This window comes from Numida meleagris, chromosome 1, assembly GCF_002078875.1.
Source record: "Numida meleagris isolate 19003 breed g44 Domestic line chromosome 1, NumMel1.0, whole genome shotgun sequence".
In the NCBI taxonomy this organism is placed as follows: domain Eukaryota; kingdom Metazoa; phylum Chordata; class Aves; order Galliformes; family Numididae; genus Numida; species Numida meleagris.
This window is the reverse complement of record NC_034409.1, coordinates 108,893,301-108,916,485: the sequence shown is the minus strand read 5'-3', so window position 1 is coordinate 108,916,485 and position 23,185 is coordinate 108,893,301. Positions and strand designations below refer to the sequence as shown.

Genomic DNA, 23,185 nt, shown 5'->3' with positions numbered 1-23,185 from the left:
CTCATCTCCTTGACAGGCATGTTAGCACTTGAAGGATTAGGCTTGTTTTTGTCTCCAAGTAGACAACTTGCAAGTATTTCCTTAGCACTTCTAGCGGTTTCCTAGGTCTGGCTTACTAAAGAGCAGTATGGCAGAGGCACCAGATTCCAAGCCTTGAGATTTGTACATACTTTCTACTGCTATTTATTTCTTATCTCAGGATTGATACATCACCAAAAATGGCAGGTGAATTCCCCCCTTCCAACCAAGGAAAAATTAACGAAAAAGCATCTGTAAGGGGTGCGTAGTTCAGGCTATTTCTGTGGGTTATTGGTGAGACAGTGCTGCAGTTGTAGGTAGGAAAGATCAGGTTAATATATTCAGACAACTCTCCTCAGAAGTAGACACTGTGACGTTATGCACTGAAAAATTATCTACACAGGAAAATGAATTCACTGTAAATTCTCAATTTACAATGTGTAACTATTCTGTATTTATGCACCGTATTATCAGTCTTAATATACATTAAACATAAGATAGTTTATTCAGTTTTAAACCGGAGCAAACTTCACTGTGCACAGTTCAGACAAAGCTTACTGGGAGTAATTGATCTTCCTTCTGAAGTAGGGTGAGCTCATGCTTACAAAGGCTAGCAGGAATTCTGCCAGATAATAGTTTAGGAGTTTCAGAGATTGTGCTTACTGCAGGTATTCTTTCTATAGCAAAGTCCTTAGGTAGTTTTAGGAGAGGTTTCCTTTTTTTTAAAAAAAAAAAAAAAGAATTTTACTTGAAATCCAAAGTACAAAATGACTGTTTAGGTATGTAATTTCTGTAGCTGTGTCTTATATTTGATGCCACTTGTGAAAGAAGCTGAGTAAGTGGCCTGTAAAGTTCATGGAAGTCCCTTTAATCATCATAAGCACGTGATTTTTGAATGTTATCATTTGTACTCTAACTGCTGTTTGCCACACTTACTGTGCTCACAGTTCTTTTAGTTGTGTTATTTATATTTTTGTGGTATCAGAATTATTGTTGGAATTTTTACTATCTCAATACGTTTTACGCAGAAATACTTGGTTTGGAATTATGTGGCTACAATTGTGATGCTTTTGAGCATTACCCTTTTGGTTATTGAAGAAGTGATGAAAGTATATTTACTGCCTTTTTTTACTGCACCCACATAAATCAGTTAAATGCAAAAGGCTGCATCTGTTACCATGATCATGAGAGTTACTGGTTTCTAATATACCAGGATTTAATGAGTACTGATCATGGTATAGCAGTCCGTAGGCATCTGTTACAAAAGTAAAATGTTTATGATCTTAAGAGATTGAATTAGTTGAATAACTTCAAAGTCTAAAGCATTTTAAATATTTGCTGTTAATTGAAGTCATAAGTGGGGATTTTAATATCTACTAGCTTAAAGCTTTACATCTAGAAAAGAAGGAATAAAAAGCCTACAGGGAACATTTTTTGTCATCTTATACATGGTGAGTTTTATATTGTAATGTTCATTTTCAAGTTAAGTTTCTGTTACATTCATAAAAATGAAGAGTTTAAAAGATTTTTTTAAATTGGGACCATGTATATGTTCTTGCTGGCAGAAGTCTAAAAATAGCTTCAGTGTCTTGTGTTAGGATAAGTGTAATGCAAGTACACATAAAAGAAATCGTAAGACACTTAGAGCTCTTTCTTGAAGTTTAGCTGGTTTCTGTCTTCAAAATCTGTTCAGCAGAAGTTTGCATTCAGCCTTCTTGGAAAGAGTAATGAGAAGTGCATTTCTGCTGTTTAGTGTCATATTCTGATTTAGGACACTGCTTATTGAATGATTCGTAGGTGAGATCTGTGGCTTGTGTTCACTGGCAAAAAGTTGGACATTTTTACTACAAAAATCCTAAAGCAGCTTTTAATGCATGTCCTTATTTGTGCTCTGTGATAGAAGTAGTATTGCAAGTGATGCTGAATTGCTAACGGCTTCATTATAACAAATGAGGTCATAAAACCTCTGGTGTGTCCTTTCCAGCTGTATTTCACTGGGATTCGTATAATCTGTATTTTTCCTAAGGCTCATGAAATTGTAATTTTTCAAGAGATGTTAAGTTAGTGCCTGACCCCCTGTAGTTTGCAGGCGTGTGAAACGTGCCTTTTGCTGTTGTCACTGTACTTACCGAGCAGAGATTCAGAGCTCCCTCTTCAGCCTGTCTGCACCTTCCTTCAAGAAAGGCAGAAGACTTGATGTGCAGCTAAAGATGCTAAGAAAGATGAGCAGCAGCCAAACTTGAGGACAGACTTCTCTTACTGAGTGGTCAATAAATGCTTCAGTGTGGGCTTGGCTACCGCGTTTACTCAGTTCAAAGACAGGATCTGTCCTAGTCAAATGGTGATTGCCAGAAAGTATCTGCATGTGGTATATTATAATAATAAACGATTCTGAAATTTTGTGGGACTGTCCACACAGTAACAATTGCAACATTTTTAGGCTAAACCTAAAGTGTAAGATGAAGTCAGGCAGGCATTTTTACATCTGTGAACATTTTTTGATGCTCATTACTGCTGTTCCTGGTCTGGTTTGGTGCTGGTTGCCTGTTAGAGAAAGGGCCCTGCCTGTATGTTTTTTCTTACTATTGGAAGTGATAACTCTTTAAAACATGACTACTATATATTATATAATAATAGTTTTGTTTTCCTGCCACCCGTATCTATTTCTTTTACAGTTTGCAAACATAAATTTGAGGGCGAGGCTGTCCCAGGCATGTACTGAATAGCTGATTAGTTCCTGCTTTCTTTTAAAGTGTGTCAGTGTTGGGAGGTGTGCATGCACACTGTTGGCTCAGGAGCGGAGCTTTGGTGGGAACATCCATGTCATAGATACTGACACAGGGAAAAGTGTCCAGAGGGGAGGATACATAGCAATTTTCTGCTGAATGCCCTGCTTATTTGTTAGATAAGAGAACCTTTAGACGCAGTGGAATAAAAGGTGCTTATATTAACATTGGATACTATGAACTTAATTGGAGCATGTTAACCTTTATGTTAACACAGTGTAAGGTAATGAAAAAGTGAAATGCTGAAAGTATTTCATGTAGTGGTGATTACATTTGGTTGTTACCTCTGTAAGTGGTATCTTGAGGTACAAGTGTATTTGAGACAAAAAAATGTGATTTTTAAAATTACTGTAAAAGGTACCTGAAAGCTATCCACAATGGAAGACCTGTAAATATATTTTTTTCCTTTCTTTTTTTAAAAGCATATGAAAAAAAAAAAAAAACTGTTCTAGAATAAACTTCAAGCAGAGAGAGGGAGTGAGGAGTTACTCTGCAGTAGCAGTTCTTAAATATTGGCGCTACACTGATTGTTCCATAAGTACTCTCATTTAAAATGATATGATCAGAAAGATACTCTGACTCCCTCTCTAATGTTGATAATTACTTTCTGTTATCTTCTGGCATATTCTTTTTGCTTTCTGGAAATACTCAATGCAATCTCTTGCTCTGTTTTCCTGATGGTATTATTTAGGGGGAAAAAAGGCATTTTGACAGGTGGGAACAGGTAGATGTAAGTTGCTTTTATATATAGCTGGAATTTTGTGTTAAGTTTTATTTTCTTATTTATTTTTTCTGTATTTGGCTCTCTTTACTGTATGCTTACAAGCCAGAATGTTTGATTTCATGTGTAAGTCACACTGAAATTCATCAGAGGTCTGATTTGTTACATAATCTTGTTTCAAATGCTTACAGATTTTTAAAAAATCTTAACTGTGAGAAGCCATTTTTTACAGCTTTCAGACCCTATAGGTTTATGTGTGTCTGGAGCAGAAATGACCTGAAATTACTAGCAGTTTGGCATTAAGTAATGTACAGCAGTTGATTCATAATGTAACTATATTTGACCTACTATGCAATAGTGAACTGCAATATAATGAAGTTCCTTATCTCACAGGAGAGATTTAATAGAAAGCAGAACTGTAGTAGTAACTTCTAAAAACTGACTTGTTTGTCAATCTTGCTAGGATTTTGGTTGTTCTTTAAGAACAAAGGAACATCAGGTATGGAAGTTGTTTGTTTTCTTAAAGGTAGAAGCAGTTCTTAGAAAAGGGGTTCGGAAGTCATGCATTAAAAGAAATAAAATGGAAGCAGACAGGCAAAAATAAATGTTGGGAGCTTGTAATTTTATTTTATGTGAGCAAGTGGTGTCTTAATAGTGCAAGCAAAGCCATTGAATGAAAGGAGATACTTTGCATCATAAAATGCAAAGCACATGCCAAGTAGGCAACTCCATTTGATTCTTTTCAGTTGTATCTGAATAGGTTGTCTGGTTTGTAGGAGCAGACTTGGTAAATGTTTTGTTTCATCAAAGACTGAACTAAGAGCTTAAGTAGGGCAAGACCATCCAGGGACTTACACGTTTCTTTATATCCATCATCCTCAGTGAGAATGTTGAGGAAGTATCTAACAGAGATTAATTCTGTTCTAGTGCTGAGCTGAGGTTGTTTGGGACACTGAGGAGGGGTCAAACAAAGGGTGCTGGAGTAGCTGTGGATACTTCTCAAAGGAAGCCCCCCCGGAAGGGACTAGATGAGGTTCAGTGGAGAGCTGCAAGGAACTGAGAAATGCAATCTCTGAGCTGATGAGTAAACTATGCAAATCTCATTAAGATGCTGTTCTGGAGAATAGTGGGATAACAAATGCACTCATCTTGTTCAACTGTTGTTGGACTGCACATACGGAAGGAACTGAGGAGGTGATTCTGGGCGCTGTACGGGTAACTTGCTTAATCTTATAACAAGTGATGGCAACAGTCAATTTTAAGATTATTATAATGCAACTGAATTATTATGTTTTGAATAGCAAGCTGTCTGCATAGTAAACTAAATTTCTTTAAGCCTCTGAGCAAAATTACAGATAAAAATGTGTACTATAAAATTGATTATTCTTTAGATTCTTGCAGAAAATCCCCCATTGAGAAGAGGTCATTAAAAAGACCAAGCGTAAGTGAAAATCTGTTGTGACTAAGAGAAGAAAATACACTAGGAGTAACTGTTCTTTTTGTAGCTAGATAAGCAATTGTTAAGAAGTGGAGAACAAAAAAGAAGAGTGCTCTGTTTTGTCTAGCTGTGTATCAGGGCTCCTTTAAAAGAGTGTTATCAAAAACTCTTTCCCTGCTCTCAGAAGTTTTAGTATCTTTTCCCCATGAGCAATCCTTTTGAAAGGAGAGTTAATGAAATGTTGTCACAAGACTTGAGACTTAAAACTTGAGCTGTTTATTTCTGCTGAAGTGAAACCAGGTGATGTCTTGCTCTGTTTCGACTGGTGCATCTCATTAGCATCTAGAGGGGATAATATGAAAAATGCAGTGCCCTTCTCATTTAAGATGCTCCAGTGTTTGCTGCCTCTGGAGCTGATGAGAGGTCAAGTCCTTCCTTTAACCAGTGTAAAGAAGTTCATCATCGCTTTGTTTTGCTTTTCATAAAAGAAATAGCTTACTTGCTATTCTTCATTTCTAAAAGCACATTCACAGGCTGAAAAGGGTACACAAGCTCCAGACAAAACTTCTGTTTGGTAATTCCTTAGAGCAGTCACTGGACAAGTCCAAAAAAAAATTCACGAGGAGCTAGATAGAATAATTGAGCAATCACACATCAGCTGTAAGTGCGGTCACTTTTATGGTAGTGTACAGGATGTCTAATGGTAAAACTCACAGACATAACTGAACTTGAAAGCTTTGCCAGTTTGTCTTATCAGGGAAGATAAATAGGAGGCATGGACTTGATGGTAATGTGGTAATGCCTATTAGAAGGGGCTAACATGCTTTTTGTAGTTCTTGCTTGGTGTGTAAAGCGGAAGAGTAGACAGCAATCCATTGAGATAAGAAAGTGAAGGAGACCAGCAGAAATGAGCTGTGTCTCAGAAAGGGTGTTTCAGAAAGGCAGTCAGCTGTGGTTTGGGGAGTCAGTGAGTGAATCCATGGGGTTAGAAAGTGCAGTCGCAAGGCAGGGAGTCTGCTTGAGGGAAGTACTTCGCAGAGACGGGAGCTGGGTTAAGTTTGTGTTTTGCTCTTAAAAGCAGCTCTTGTTTTACTGGGAGGCTTTTTTTGATCGTACACAAAAGGCTATTTTGGCTTGTGGGCAAATTGTTCAGTTACTGTAGAGGCACCTTATTTCTGGCAAGTAAGCCTAACTGGAGCAAAAGTTTAGAGAATAAAATTTTAAATGTTGTAGTTTCACAGTCTAAGCCCTGCTTAGAGTAATATATTCTGTTCTGTTACAGAAAAACAAATACAGAAATACCTGGGAGTAAAGGAAAAAAATATGTGTTTTAACTGTTGCGTTTAGAGAGGGGGAAGGCTAAAAGAAAGAAAGAGTTTGGTAGCAGTAGTTATAATGCTTTTCTTAAATAAGTCATTAGTGTGCTTCTGTTTGTCTTATTGTAATAGCTTAAGAACCAGGTGATTATCAAATGAAAGAGAAAGATGTAAGTCATTTTAAAACAAGAGAGAAAAGGAACATTATTTCTTACATAACATGTAATTAACCTATGAAACACTCTGTCAACCTATAAGCGCTGAGGTCAAAAACAGAACTGAATTCAAAAATGATTAGAAATACATTTGCATAATGAGAAAATCCACAATTATTTTGTAGGATTTTCAGTAGGTTTGAAAAAGAAAGATTCCTGGGAGTATTGCCAGCTAGTACCTGGTTGTGAAAGGCTGAAGCGAAGAACTGCATTATAAACAGGTTGTATAATTATCTGGCATTACTTGCATTTAAACATAATGTAAGCTTGGCTTAATTTCTTTGAATCGCCCTTTGAGTGTGCATCTTTCTACTGGCTGCAGAAGCAGCCTGGGGAGAAGAGCCTCAGACAGCCAGCGCTAGGCATTGTGAATAGCCACCTCATTTCCAGCGTGAAGAGTGTTGATAGCCGTTTTCCTGTGTTCCCCCCCCCCCCCCCGTGAAAGAAATTAGTTGTATCCACTAATTGGTAAGGAAGACTAGGTCTTTCTATTTTGCATCAGGGTTGGGTCAGTTAAGTACTGTGCATCTCAGTGCTTCAGCTTCCTTCTACGAGCACATTTTTAAATTTTTTTTTTTTTTCATTCTCTGTATGTTGAGTAATTCTGATGGATTTAAGATACAATATCACATAAATCCACTGTTCCTTATATTCACATTAAATGTGATTTTTGTGTGGGAAAGAGGGTATTAATTTTGTTCTTCAGAGTAACTATAATCTCCTGAGTGGTAAAACCCTGTTAATTCTCATGCAGCTAATCCTCAAATAATAATTCACTTAAACTGACTTCATAACAAAAATAACTGCTTATGTGCAAATGATTGTAATGCGGCCTGTAAATTGTACCTTAAATGCAAATGTATAGATAGCTGGAAATTGTTCAGGAGCTTTTTCACTGTCCTCAAAAAGTCACAATCTTTTTAAAAAGATAAAGAGCAAATATTTTAAAGGTATGGAAGCTAAGAGTTCTAGAAAACTCCTAGCAAAAGCTCAGAAGAGGAAAACTGTAGCCAGGAATGAAATAGAAGAAACACACACACACACAAAAACCCACAGTAATGCTTAGTATTTCTGGACAGGGATATTAAGTAGTCAATACAGAGGCAGAAGAGTTCACTAAATATTTTTATTCTGTGCTTGGGAAAAAGGCAGATAAGGTGTTCACATTGTGGGATGTGCAATAACCTGCTCTCTGCTTTTCACAGTGATCAGGGAGGCGGACATTAAACACTTATGTGATGGTTCTAAGTCAGAAGCCCAGATAACAGATGTCCTTGAGTTGTGAAAGAGCAGGCCAGAGCTGTTGTTGATTATGCATACAGGTTTTTGATAGTTCTTAGAAAACAGAAAGAGTTGCATAGGACTTGAAAAATGCCGTGGGACTGATTTCAGAGTGGGATGACCCCTGTAAATGTAATGCTGGCAGTCTGGCATTAGGCCTGAGTGAAATAACAAAATCATTGAAGTGATTAACTTAATAAATGTAAAGGGTAGTAATTAATGACAATGAGTCCTGGCTCATGGAAAATAAGTATTATGTTAACTTTAATATTCTTGATGTAGCTTAGCATCTTTGAAGTAAAACAGCTAAAATTAGTACAGCTTTTCAACACATTTTGCTCCCAGCTTGTGTGACATCTTCATTAGTAAGGCAGGGTGATGCAAAGTCAATACAATATCTATTGAAGTGTATAGCAACCAACTGATCTGTCATCATTGCTGGGGTGAGTAGAGTTTCGGGATGTTGCCCTGGGATCTGGTTTCAGCCTTGTTTTTCCTCGTGGTGTAGGGCTCCAAGTGGAGAATCCCTGAGCCTGAAGCGGCTGGAGTCCATCACGTGGCGTGGTGTCGTGGTAGCTGCTGAAGGAGCAGCCAAGTTCCTTACCCATGCAGTGAAAACAGTAGACCCTAGGAAAGAGGTGTGGTAGGCAAATGGAGGCATACCAGGCTATGCCATCAATCTTCATTTGTCAGAAATCCCTTGATAATGTGAAGTTACTTGTGTTAATATTTGCTGAAAGCAGGGGCTGTGGAGTGCTCTGTGATGAAGAGTAAAGGCCACTGTTGCAGAGCAAACTGGTTCCCACCTGTGTTTGGGAAACAGTGTGTTTTGTTACAGCCAGATGTGAAGTTGTGCTGTAGGAGGAAAGGGATGTGAACCATTTTTAGAAGGTGAGGGAACATATCCTAGAAGGCAATAAAATGAAAAAGGAGCATTTTAGTGAATCTGGTGATTGTTTATTCAAAAGATCAGTTAATCACATAAAATTCAAGCACCTGTTTCATCTACTGCAGTTGGTGACACTCAAAAGCCTGACAATTTGACTTTGCTCCATGGCTTAAAGCAGTTAGGTGAGTTGTTGCTTTTACCTGTCAAGCAAATGGGCTGAGAGCTGCAGCTTTGGCTCCAGAAGGTGCTACACATCATTCACACCTCTGTCCTTACCTTTGTGAGGCTGACAACTACTCTTGGCTCTGTGGGAATGAAGGATGTTTTGCAGCCTGTACAGCCTGTGAAAATTCAGTTTAAAGGAATGATGGATGAAACCTGTCCTTCTAGTCATTATTCCATCATGGCATTATAGGTGACTATTTGGGCATGCATTTTCTTCTCAGGGCCTAAGTCAGGCTTGTTTTTCCTTAAGCATTGCATTTGCTACCTCTTTCAAGATTACAGGATTGCAACAACGATGTGTGACTTTCCCTACAATTGCTGTGGTCAAAAACGATCTTTCACTTTCCCTGTGCTGGCTGCGGTTCTGTATTTCCATTGTTGGAGATGTTCAGTGAATAGCTAGACAATTTCCTTTTAGGTGCCAGTATCAAGTCTTATTTTATTTAGTATTTCTCTGGAGGTTTTTTGTTGTTGTTGTTTGTTTGTTTTATGGTTTGCATCACTCTGATTTGCATGCTGTCAATTACAGTGTTGTGCTTTAGTAGTTCTCTTCTGTTGCTATTAATAGTAAGTTATTCTGATTGATGATCAGAAAAAAATAGATGAGTGAAACTGGTCTGCTGAAGATTTAAGTTTTAAGATTCTGCCCATCTGTTTCCCATGCCGCTTGAATTACAAGTGTTCTCCAGTCTCAGCTTTTTTCTTTGGCCCTTTTCCTCTTGAAATTTCCACACAGGGTTTTAGTAACTTAATAGGAAACTGCAGGGTCATTTGCTGTAGTATCAGCTTCAAGCGTTGGCTTTGAGATTCCTCCGTTCATCTAATCTTTTCCTCTGTAGCGTCTGCTTTCTTCTGCATCTCTTTCACTTTTTAAATGTGTAATTCCTCTAGGCGTACAGCAGTCTCTCCTGTCTCTACTGCCCCTCTTCATGTACTCTGAATTTACTTAAATGTTTTCTCTGTTTCTTACCTCTAATGGCTGCTCTTCAGATTTTAGTTTCATCTTGCACGTATATTCTTCAATCTCAGATTCACACAGCCATCACTGATAAGTTTCTTTGAGTAGTGGTGATTTTATATTGCTATGTTTCTGTGTTGTTTTTTTTTTTCTGGGTGTTTTTTCTTTTTTGGTGGGGCAGCAGTAGTGTCTTTGCAAGAACTGTCTTGGACATTAAACACAGGTCAGTGACATTTCGTCAAGTTGGATGATGCCTCATCAAATCTGCTGAAAGCATCTCTTTCAGTTTCTTTGAGGTTGTAGTCTGTTTTGGGAGTAGGCTCACCTAGAGCACAGAATAAGCTGTGTTTGGTATTTTGACTGGCACGCTTTGGAGACACTTGTTAAGGATGTCTTTGTATTGCTCTGATCTCCCATCGGAGGATAGAAGTGTAGGAGATAGAAATCTGGTGTAAGTTTTGGATTGATCCTTGGCATGATGAACAACAGTTTCTCGGGATGCTCATCTTTGCTACATCCTGAGGTACATGTGATGTTTGTTCTTTAAAGTATTTGTCATAACAGTCAATCTGTTGTGATCTTAAGCCCAAAGTCCTTCTGACTCATGGTTTGTAGTAGCTTGATTTGAAATAATGCTCTTGCATGCCAGCATTAAGCTCTAGGATGTTTTTCAGTGGTAGCATCACAGTTTCTGTGTTTGTTACAAGCTTTATTGCTGGAAGTTTCATCTAATACTGTGTCAGCTGTGTTTTCTGTTGAAGAACCTTTGTTATCAGAACAAATTTTTGTAGCTAGTGAGTTTTATGAGGATAAACGACTGAATTATGCCTTAGCACATCCTATATCCTGGAGCACTGAGAGGCAGTAAGAACAGTAGCTAATGAATCAAGTGAGGTTGGAAGAAAGATTTGAATGTTAGTTGGAAGAATTTTAAAGCAGTTCAGTTATTTTTAACAAACAAACAAAATTAAGGGATATCTCTGTTGATGAATACCTGGTGATAGTGACTAGATATTGTGCATTCTCAGTCTCTGCAATCATTTTCAGCTCTGAAAGTCATTCATTATAGAAGAAGCTAACATGCATACAGTGGGCTATCCGTGTCTCAAAACCTCCAGAGAAAGGCTAGCAATTACACCAAGCAAGGTCCTGATTCAGATGCAAGTACAGGTGTTGAAACAGCAGCTTAACAAGAGTAGTTCTTTCCTGTGTTTTCCAAGCAATAAGATGAAGTAATGGTGGTTCGTTCTGGCTTCAAAATGTGTAAGTCAGGGAGGGGTGGATAGGTGGTTGTTTAATGTAGTGTTGTATGTTTCTATTTTTGTGACTCCAGCATTGTTCTTCTTGCTGAGGCATTATCATTTTGCCACTACTCTCTTACAGTGCTGTGCTTAGTATTACCAGACTGCACTATCAGTTGCTATGAATTCTTCATCCACCAGCCAGTGCCAGCCTAGTAAGGTTCTTCTGTTTCTATTTGAAAACTGCTTTCTGTGTTAGATTTGGTCAAATGAGTCACGCTGGCTTTTATTTAAATTGGCTTTATTTTTAACTAGTGGTGATGACATTGCAGATTAGAGGAGAAAATGGGAATGATTTTGAATAATATCAATTTATACAGTGAGAATACTTTATTAAAATATATATGAGCTTTATTTGCATCTTGAATTATGGTTTCTAGTTACTGTCATTGTTTTGCAGAAAAGATAGCAATAATATTTTTTTTGTTGTATTTGTCAAGTACTGATAGAGGCAGCTCTTCTTTCCTTTTAGGAATCTGGGTAAAAATGGCTTATCTAACAGTAGTATTCTATTGGATAAATGCCCACCTCCACGACCACCACCTCCACCATACCCTCCCTTGCCAAAGGACAAGCTGAATCCACCTACACCTAGTATTTATGTAAGTAAAGTAGAAGTAAGTTGCTGACTGTATTCTGTTAATTATTTGAGTATCTGAATTACATTATGCAATTATTTTAAAGATACGGCATTCACGTCTGAATTCTAGTTAGAGTGTATAAACAGGAAAAATGCTAGACATAGAATTTTGCAATTTTGAGTGAAGAAGAAGAAAAACAGCTTAAAAAAATTAGGTTTATTTATTACTTAAAATACTGACGGAATAAGCAAAAACAGTTTGTGAGTTATAATGCCCGATGTTAACAGTCTAGTTCAAAATATAGTAGGGAAAATTAATGAAAGCTGAGATGATGGTAACAACAAAATGTCATCAGTTAGGAAAATAAAAGTTGTATTAATAGAAAAATCGAGTTGGAAGGGACCTACAAAGATCATTGAATCCAACTGCCCTTTAGGTAGATATTTTTGTTCTTATGCAAACATTAAAACTGCTGTTCCAGAAATAATCTTCCTTAATAGCTTTACGAAGTATTGTAGATAACTTTCTTAATAATGGAATTGTAAACTACAGTGTGTCCATCCAGCTAGTTTTGCTCAGCCAAACTTTGGAACCAGGAGCACTTGGCAGTCTTGTGTGCTACTATCTGAGCAGTCTGCCTAAGCACTAGATTAGGTTGGAAGCAGTAGCACTGCTCTTAGTGTTGAACCTGAATTAATCTTCCTAATTAAGAGTCCGTTATAGTTTCATTGAGTATTTGCAAAGCTGGTAAATCCCCATGTTGCAACATACTGTGTAGATGTGCCAACGTGGGTCCCAGTATTTTGGAACTGTATTGTTTTGTTTATTGAAAGGGTTGTCTTCAGCATATATGCAGTCTCTGTCTACAGTGTCATTGATACTTTGTTCACTGTCTGCAGGATTTTAAAAGATTCATAGCAATTAAAAATAAAAGTGAGGAGAAACTGCAGCGTAAAATTGGTTGTAGATGTACAAAAGCGTAGGAAAATGAAATCAATTTTTCCAGTTAACATGAGATATACTCTGAGAGTGCTCTTTTTAATTATACTGTTTCTTGTATACATTATCTGTAGGATTAGTTTTTTAAATTCTGAAAAGAATGTTAGTGTATTATCTTGCTCTTCAGAGAATTCTGCAGATTTAGAGAATTTTCGGGGCTGCTGTCAGATAAAGAAATAAACTGCAGGAAACCTGAGTTGCAAAAGCCGAAGCAACCTGGGAATAATTCATGCCAAGAAATAAATTACAATAACGAATTAATTTCAGAAGGAGTAAACCCAGCATATAACATGGAAATGGTTGTATGATGTTGCTATTCAATCCCCTCAATACAAAGAAATGAATAAAGTTCCTGTCATCCTTCTGTTGTTTCTCATTTTTTATTATTCTTTCTTACTTTACAAACAAGGAGTCTGAATTCTTCTGATACCTAATATTCCATTGTAATTTTACAGTTGGAAAATAAACGAGATGCTTTCTTTCCACCTTTACATCAATTTTGTACAAATCCAAACAACCCTGTTACTGTAATACGTGGCCTTGCTGGAGCGCTTAAATTAGGTAACTTTAATTTGGTTACATTTTCTTTGTAAAAAAAATACGTTCTTTTTAATGATGTTTCTCAGTCCTTAAAAGTGGATATTTTATTTCTATCATACTGCATTACTGTTCTGTTTAGATTAATTAAGGGAACATGTTTTCACTTAGCTCACTACTATTTCTAGCCTAGATCAACTTAAAAAAAAAAATCAGATTTTGTTGATTGCAGACAGAAACTGAGCTGTGGGTATGGGAGCTTATAGACAGACTTTTTTCCTATAAAAACTGTGCCTATCGTGACTTTGTGCTTTGATTTAATGATCTCACTGTGAACATTCATAGAGCTCTAATTTTCTGAAAAATACTTAATTGTTAATTGAGTTACTCATGTTTGCGGATTTGTTTACCTTGTTCAAGTAATAAATTTCTTGGAATATGGTCTGTAAAATAGCTGCCAAGTTTTTTTAAGGCTTCTGGTGTTGTATAGAAAAGCCTTTTGAGCATTATTATAACTGTTATTTCATATATATGTGTATGTTTGTTTTAGATAAATCCTTCAGATAATGTTGAGTGTTTATATTGTTTCTTCTAAAACTTTTTGTTATATTTTAACTGACATTTTTGATTTTTTTTTCTTACTTATTAGATCTAGGACTCTTCTCTACTAAGACATTGGTAGAAGCAAATAATGAACACGTAGTAGAAGTGAGGACACAACTACTGCAGCCAGCAGATGAAAACTGGGACCCCACTGGAACAAAGAAAATCTGGCGTTGTGAAAGCAGTAGATCTCATACAACAATTGCTAAATATGCACAGTACCAGGCCTCCTCATTCCAGGAGTCTTTAAGGGTAAGTCTGTTGCTATTACGTAAATTGTAATTTACTGTCCTGTATACTAACTGTGGAATTAAGCTCTGTTAGGAATGGCTGTTGAAAAAAAAAAAGTCCAGAAGTCATTCAGGAAATGGAGACATTCCCACCAGCATGAAAAGCATGCATAAATGTACAGTCTATTTTGAACAGAAAGTCAAATACTATACAGGATGTTCTCTCACATACTTAACGTAGACTTCATTTTCTTAATATAAAGCTACTAAGTGCTACGGATTTGAAAAGCTTGTTAGCTTTCAGCTTTCTCACAGTGATGTCAAAATTCATATTGAAATATTTAAAATTTCAGATGTTTTTTTAATTCGTATTGCTTCAAATTTTGCACATGCCTTGAAATGACACTTCATTGTATGCTGAATTAATTTGAATGTTACTTATTAAAAACTTACGCTGTCTTTAAAGTTCACAACTGTTCAAAATATAGAAACATTTTTTCAGAAAAGTAACTGATGTTTTCCATACTAGCTACTGAAGAGCTCCAAACTTAACATTTTCTGTTTAGTGTAGGAGCTGTTAGACATACAGAACCAAGTAAAATGTTCACGGTGTTGCAAATATTATACTTCATTGGTACTAATTTTCAGTATTTTTATTAAGTAGTGAATGCATCTTTGGAAGTAGATACAGGCAGTCATCTAAGGCTTATGTTACTGAGTGCTCTGAAAAGACTAGACTAAGGTGGAACAAAGACAAAAGGAATTATTGATCACTTGTTAATTAGAAAATGAGGAAAATATGGAGAGTTGGCTGTTACAGTTTTCACTGCTGTTACATGAAAACAGCGAGAAATTCCCTAATTTCCTGCATTACTGGAAAGGATTAGAAGGAAAGAAATAAATCTGTAGTTGGAAAAAAGAGAACTGAAGGTGGTTAAATATTCTAAGCAAGACTGATACAGGATGAGGAAAAGATACAGGAATACCATACAGGAATTGGGGAGCACTGAGCAGAATAGTGTGTGGCTTGGCCTAACTTCAGTCATGAATGGGATTTTTCTCAAAGAATTGCACCAACATTGTGTTCTTGAGCATCATTCTGGAGGAGAACATAATGTATAAATAAAATTACAGGAAAGTACATTTCTAATAACGTATGAGATTGATTACATATGTGCTTGTCAGCAGGAAATCTTCAGCTTTGTTTTTGCATCACGAAGCAAATGCAGTATTTTCTGTGTTTTTTTTTCCTCTGCTACAAAGTGATGGTAAAAATGTAGTACATAAAATAATTTTCATAATGTCAATTTTCATTTTTCCCTCAAAAATCAAAATGGCATTGTTTTAAGCATATGTGCTTCTTTTTCCTAACACTGCAGTGACCTGTCCTTAGATGACTTCTGCAATGTTCAAATGAAAGCCAAGTTTCTCCTTTCTGCAGACACAGTTCTCTTGGCTTGCCTTAAGTGACCTTTTTGTCCCCCTCTAACAACTATTACATTGCTTTTCTAACGTGTTTTACCGTATTTCATAAAACCATCATTGCTCAATCCTTTTTTGTTCCTCTTTGTCCTTCATTCAAAGGATGAATAGGACTTTCTCAGGTACATAGGACACTTTGATGTCTAACAACTGTCTCATTCAAAGCCAAAAATCTTTGGCCAGCATCCAGGCAGTTCTTTCCTGCTTTTTGTCTTTTCTCCTTCTATGTCTGTATACTTGTGAAAAAGGAACTTTTTAAAGCAGGACTTTGAGCCCACTGTGCCAAAAAGATGAAATTACATCATTTAATGCTGGTTAGACTTTTTCCACTAGTCATGGTCCTAGCTACTGCAGTGCTAAAATAGCAGATGGCTATTAAAAATTTAAAGAACTTTGTATAATGGATATTAGAAAATGAATTTTATAAATATTAGCCTATTTTCACATCAGGAGACCTGCTTAACTTTGAAGGCAGATAAATGTTCTGGTCTAAAAATGTTACATTGGATTTCTTTTTACCTGCATAATGAAGCAAACCCAATGCATTAATTTGTAAATCTAATATAGGTTAGCAGAAGTGTTTACAGTGTAGAAATTTCCTGTTGTCCTGGCTTGAACTTCACTGAATTTTTATTGAGAAGATTTTTTTGCAATGGCTTTTGACTAGTAGCTGTTCTTTTTGTGTTTTTTTGTTTGTTTGTTTGTTTGTTTTTGGTTTTGTTTTTATTTTCTTAACAGCAGTGTTCACATGAGATCCAGGATGCAGATATTTTAAACGTTGTACCACCATCTTGAAACAAATGTTTTTACTTCATACCTCTATGTGCCTATATTTTTCTGTATATGCTTTTTAATATTTGAATTATTTAAATGTCACTGTTTAAATAAATGATAGCATTTTCACAATTGCATTTTGTAGGAGGAAAATGAAAAAAAGAGTCACCACAAGGACCACTCAGATAATGAATCCACATCTTCAGATAAGTAAGTGCAATATAAACATGGTAATTTTACAGTTAGATTTGTATGTATTTTTACAGTATTCCTATTTTCACATTCACCTATTACTTTTTTTTATATTTACAGTTCTGGGAGGAGGAGAAGAGGACCTTTTAAAACAATCAAGTTTGGGACCAACATTGACCTGTCAGATGACAAAAAGTAAGTTTGACTGCAGTTCCTTTTGCTCACAGTGGCATTCTGCACTGTTATGCTTCTTCTGGAAAACTAATGCACTCTTATGAGAAGTCAGTTAATAAGCCCAATTCCAGTTGCAAGCTCTATTGCCATGTTACCTTTAATCTGTTGTTAAACTGTTATTATAAATCCCTCTCACCTTAAAGTCTGTTTTTGAGTTTGTCTTTCCAGGATCTTTAATTTTTCAGTAATGATCTTTTAAATTCCATCAGTCACTGTTCTTCCAGTAATACTTCTGATACATTCCATTTCTTTCATTCTCATGCTTTAAATCGTTTTCCCTTTTTTTCCCCTCCTTTATACCTACTCTCATCTATTTTGTTCCCATTTTCTCTTAGCTTTTGCTACACTATCCAGAAACAGAGCTCAGAATATGTAGCAAAGACCAAATTGATGTATATGAGCGGAAAAACTATGATAAAAGTATTAAGGGAATACAGAGTATTCTTCAGACTAGAGATTTCTGTGAGGCCAAGAAGTAGAGGAAAGTATCTCAGAAAAACTTCACAAAGTTTCAGAAATACACTGAAAGCATTCTTTTTTGTTTTTGTCCAGTAATAATTTTTTATTTGGTTCAGTCTCTGCTTGGATCTTTTTTGGAAATGCATACTATTACTATTCCACCAGCTTCAGTACAAAAATTCTGATCCACTTCAGTTAGGAGAACAGGAGAAAAGGTTATAGTATTGGAAACTGGAGAATAAGGCTTGCTTAGGATGCTAATGAATTTATTGCAGCATATTCTGTGTGTATACGTATGTGATTAGAGATAGTTGTAAAATTTAAAATAAGTTTATATATTTTTCTAAAGAAAATTGTATCTCACAAAATCGTTGCCAATAAACTAACACTTAGAGCAATCCTTTTGGAGGGAGGCTTTAACCCTAACCTAAGCATGACTAACCAGATGTTCATAGAAATTGTATTTTGATACTTTAAATAGTTTTCATAGAATCACACATACATACCACATCTTCAGTCTCAGCTTCTGATACAAGACAGGTTTTGCCCTGAACTAGCTTATCATACTTAGGACTGTATTTGGAAATATTTTCAAATTGAAGGAGTAGCACAGATACCTGTGTGGCGTTACAGAGCCCCACGTAAATTTGGAGAATTTGTGTTTAGATATATGTTTTCACTAATAAACGCGTTCAGTTCCATAGCACGTGCATACAGCTGAGTTCATTCGTGGTTGTGGCAATCATGTTTGCAAGTTAAACTATGTTCAGACAGTCTCCCTAGCAAATGTCATGTCACAATATCATTTGGCTCCTGAAAGCATCGTTAACGGTTTCTGACTGGTTTGAGAGTGTGGGGAAAGCAGACTTTTGTGTTTACAGAAAAGATACACGCATTTGAAATACACCAGGGTGTAAAGTGCAAGCATAGTTTTCTTGTGGTATAGCACCAGATTGAATAACTGCGAGATTGAGTTAGGTCATCAGATCTTCTAGTTCACGGTTAAAAGAAATTGACATTTAAATTTCTCTAGCTGTCGAGTAAAGTTATTGCATTCTCTAAACTTCCCTTTTAAAAGATACTAAGTTATACAGCAATGAGTCGTCTGCTTCTTCATCTCCTATGCTAACAATTTTCTGAAAATGTTTATATTTCCCAAACTCTTCTAAGAGTTTCAGGGATTCACAGTTTGTCAATTTGCTATTTTGCTGCAGGTGGAAGTTGCAACTCCATGAACTGACAAAACTTCCTGCTTTTGTACGTGTGGTATCAGCAGGAAATCTTCTAAGCCATGTTGGTCATACCATCCTGGGCATGAACACAGTGCAGTTGTACATGAAGGTTCCAGGAAGCAGAACACCAGGTGAGTATAATCTTTGCATGAAAAAAAAAAAAAGGGATCTACTGCTGTGGCATTAATTTATCTGCACTGCAGATTTTCTGTATTTTATAGCAGGCATAAATATGATAATGAAGTACATATTCAGTATTTTTTAATTTCTTGATTAACTGAATCTGCATGTACGAAGCACTAAATTACCTTTTAGGGGAAATTTCTCAATTCCTGTAATGCTTGGTAGCTGCCATTCTAATCTCTTGCACGTAACACTGAATTCTGGATTCTTTAAGGGGAAAAGAACGAGTTAATATACTCAAACCATGTTTGTAATTTGTGTGCCTTGAAAGTTTTTACAGACTTCCCAAGTAGGTTTTGCATAATCGTAGAAATCACTATACTTAATAAATTCTTTGCTGCTGTCTGAGAATAGGGCTCCATAATGAATGTTGCTGTACTATGACACTATTGCGGGTTAACCCTGCTAGGCAACTAAATGCCACACAGCATCTAACTTGCTCCCCTCCCAGCTGGATGTGGAAGAGAATCAGAAAAATAAAAGTGCAAAAACTGTTGGGTTGAGATAAAGACATTATACTATGTCAAGCAAAAGCTGTGTATGCAAGCCAAGCAAAATAAGGAATTCATTCACTACTTCCCATTGGCATGCAGATGTTTAGTCAAAATAAACTCCATCCCAGCCAAAACCAGTACAGGCACTGGTCTGAGGCTTGGGAGATCACAGAATGATAGAATGACTTAGTTCAGAAGGGACTTTAAAGATCATCTAGTTCAACCCTTCTGCTGTGAGCAGGGTTACCACCCACTAAAGCAGGCTGCACAGGGCCCCATCCAGCCTGGCCTTGAACACCTCCAGGGATGGGACATCCACAGCTTCTCTGTGCAACCTATTTCAGTGTCTCACCATCCTCTGAGTAAAGAATTTCCTCCTAATATCTAATCTGAATCTTCCCTGTTTTATTTCAAAACCATTCTCCCTTGTCTTATCACTATCAGACCATGCAAAAAGTCTCCCTCCTATTTATAAGCTCCCTTTAGATAATGGAAGGTCATGGTGAGGTCTCCCTGGAGAATTCCCCATGTCCCCTCATGGGAGAGGTGCTCCAGCCCTCTCTCTGATCATCCTTGTTGGTCTCCTTTGGACCTGCTCCAACAGCTGCAACATCTTGCACAAAGGACCTCAGGCCTGGGCACGGTAATTCAGGTGGGAGGCTCACAAGGGCAGAGCAGAGGGGGACAATCACCTCCCTTGCCCTGCTGGCCACCCTTCTTTTGGTGCAGCCCTGTATACTGTTGGTCTTCTGGGCTGGAAATGTGCACTACTGGCTCATGTCTAGCTATTTGTCCACCAGGACCCTCAGGTCCTTCTCAGCAGGTCCGCTCTCAGTGAGTTCTCCCAGTCTGTACACATATTTGGAATTGTCCAAGCATAACTGCAGCACCTTGCACTTTTTCTTGTTGAACCTCATTCAGTTCACATGGGCACACTTCTTAAGCTTATCCAGGTCCTTTTGGATGGTGTCTGTTCCTTCTGTTGTGTCATCTGCACCACTCAGCTTGGTATCATCTGCAAAGTTGCTGAGGGTGCACTCAGTCCCACCATCTGGGTCATTGATAAAGATGGCAAAGAGCATTAATACCAAGGCAGACACCCAGCAGACACTGCTTGTCTCCATCCTCCACTTGAACATAGAGCTGTTCACCACAACCCCCTGCTGTGACCATCCAGTCAGTTATTTATCCACTGAACAGTCCAGCCTTCAAATCTACGTCTCTCAACTGTAGAGATAAGGATGTGATGTGGAACCATATCAAAGGCTTTGCAGAAGTCCAGGTATACACCGTCTGTTGCTCTTCCTTTGTCCACTAATGCTGTCACTTCATCATAGAAGGTCATCAGATTGGTCAAGCACAGTCTGCCTTTGGTGAAGCTGTGCTGGCTGTCTTTGATCACCTCCTTCTCCTGCATGTGCTTTAACACAGCTTCCAGGAGGATCTACTCCAATATCTTCCCAGGCACAGAGGTGATGTTCACTGGGTAGTAGTTTTCCTGGATCTTTCTTCCTACTCTTTTTAAATATGGGAGTGATGTTTCCCTTTTTTCAGTCACTGGGGATTTCACCTGATAGCCGTGATGGAGAGTGAGTTAGCAACTACATCAGCCAGTTCCTTCAGGACCCTGGCACACATGTCATCTGACCCTGGAGACTTGTACACATTCAGTTTTATCAAAGTCTTGAACTTGCTCTTTGCTTCCCATGGGAGTGATTTTGCTCCCTCAGCCTGCGCCTAGAGGTTCAGTGATGTGAGAGATGTGGGAAGCCTGACTGCCAGCAAAGGTTGAGGCTAAGAACTTGAGTACCTCAGCATTCTCCATGTCTGTTGTTGCTCGTCCTCTGGACTAAGTTTTGGAATCTGCTTGTGCTGAAGTACAACTTCAGATAATACTGTTAGGGATTATGGTTCGGTTCTTCAGCTGTGAAAGGAAGGTAAAATTCCGGCATTTCTGCATTGATTTTTGAAAGCTCCTTGGGACAGATTTTCTTACTCCTTGTTTGTTAGTGCCTGAAGTCATGAAGTTTTTCTCCTAAATGGGATTGTCAAAAACTATCACAAACACGTTATGTAAGCTTAGCATCTTGAAGCGCTGATTTCTACAGAAAGGGAGCTGCTGAAATATTAGTCAGATTCATAAGTCAGATAAAGTCAGATTCATTAGTCAGATTGGTAGTTCCGACTTTTCATTTTGCGCAAACTAACAAAAGCAGAATTCTCTTGTTATCAGCAGCTTAATTGCATTTCTTGACACTGTGAAGCACCTAAATAGTGCATATAATAAGTTTATGAAAACTGAAACTGTGATGTAGGGGTTTTTTTAGTAATTATAACCCACTTTGCATTTTCTTGGTTATTTTAATAAATTAGCCTTACAAAAAGTGTGTTTATTTTTTTCTAAATTTCAGGTCATCAAGAAAACAACAACTTTTGTTCAGTAAATATAAATATTGGTCCAGGTGACTGTGAATGGTTTGTTGTCCCTGAAAGCTATTGGGGTGTCATGAATGACTTTTGTGAAAAGTAAGTTGCGTGTACTGTTCCCTGTTTTTTTCAAGTTGCCTTTGTCTTTCTTAAACCTAACGGGAGGAGGGGAAGTACTCTCTGAGGCTGTTTGTTATAAGTGAATTTTTAATGGATTTTCCATGTTGTCTGAAAAGTCTTCTAAAACAATTAAAAATGCAAAATCTAGGATGTTTGCACAATATGGCATTTGTGCAGTGTGCAGGAACTTGGATTGCCTTAGATGCTCTGTGATAGCATTGCTCTCAAAACTTTGCATTACCGGATAATCCATCTCAGTCCTTGCTGTTTGTCTGGCCTCTTTATCAAGCATGTTAAAGCTACCATCTACTCTTAACAAATGGTGATGCTTTTATGATTACTTTTAGGACTGTTGCAGTAGGGTGATGGAAAAAATTGGGGAGTGAGGGAGCTGGATTTTTGTTTTGGTTGGTCTTTTTTGTTTGGTTGGTTTGTTTTTTAGGAGTGATGAAACATTTTCCTGGTAGTGTATGTTCATAATTTTATTATGAATAACAATTGCACAGCCATTGGTATTTTGGCATGGTTTCTTGCTGCATCTAATGGGAGAGCTTAGTTTACCCAAACTCCAGGAGGCTTCATGGCATGCTTTGCATACACTTGCAAGTTTGTAGCTTGCTTAAAAAAGTTGAGGTGCTGTGACTATTGAGTAATACTGGTCCAGCTCTACGATTAGAATTTGCATGTTCCTCCTTCTGCTGCACATATGCTTAAAAAAAGAAGGCAGTTAGGAAGCAGTTGTGTCCCATCTTCATGATGTTTTCATTTGCTCTTGAGAGGTTTTTTTTACTCATATTGCCCATTTAAAACTGACCTAAACTCCTCAGCTTTCTTCAGAACTTTTCCAGGGTTCTGCACATTCTTCTCAGTGCCTATTTTCTGCCTGTCTACTGACAAATGCTCTTATTTAATCAACCTTTACAAAGATTACCCACCTCAGAATTGTAATTCCACTGTTGAAAATGCAATGTCTGTAATGACGATAGGCCTGTTACCCTCATGCCACTGCCCTTTCTGAGGGTAGCAGGAAGTCTAAACTGGTAAACCTCATAAACTCTCCAGGGTGCCTGATAGCGGCACTGAATGGTCTTTGAAAACTTGCCAATGATCTATCATGGTGCAATAGAAAAACACTCTAAAATTGGGATGGGGAAGGGAGAAACGTATGTATTTCACATTATCATATTGGAAGATTCATGATTTCATTGTTGGGAAGTCCATATGGAGGCTTTATTTTAATACTTCTCGGGAGGGGTAGCATTTCCTGTCTGAACATAGCATAGACCTGTGAATAGCAGTTGAGATGGTGCCAACAAGTTCTTGTGTGGACGAGCTTTGCACGCTCACACTGACAGCATGAGTACATATTTTGCATTGTTCTAAACAGAAAGCATTCTTAAGAACTGTATATAAAATCATTCACAGGTTAAAAAAAGCATCAGTCTACACCAGTGTCATGCTAGATCTAACAAGAATTCCTCTACCTCAGC

The 23,185-nt window shown here is 37.4% G+C and overlaps 1 protein-coding gene across 18 annotated transcripts in view; it reads left to right on the top strand.

Annotated features, from left to right (window-relative positions):
- KDM6A (lysine demethylase 6A) overlaps nucleotides 1-23,185 on the top strand; it is a 116,359-nt gene that overhangs the window by 81,103 nt on the left and 12,071 nt on the right. For all 18 annotated transcript variants that reach the window (XR_002441770.1, XR_002441769.1, XM_021407244.1 and 15 more), the window contains 7 exons: nucleotides 11,621-11,750; nucleotides 13,184-13,289; nucleotides 13,915-14,120; nucleotides 16,500-16,564; nucleotides 16,667-16,741; nucleotides 18,454-18,602; nucleotides 21,560-21,674. Coding sequence is in view for 16 of the 18 variants with exons in the window: in XM_021407244.1 (XP_021262919.1) it covers nucleotides 11,621-11,750; nucleotides 13,184-13,289; nucleotides 13,915-14,120; nucleotides 16,500-16,564; nucleotides 16,667-16,741; nucleotides 18,454-18,602; nucleotides 21,560-21,674 (846 nt within the window). In the remaining 2 variants the exon portion in view is untranslated. The remainder of the gene's footprint in view (nucleotides 1-11,620; nucleotides 11,751-13,183; nucleotides 13,290-13,914; nucleotides 14,121-16,499; nucleotides 16,565-16,666; nucleotides 16,742-18,453; nucleotides 18,603-21,559; nucleotides 21,675-23,185) is intronic.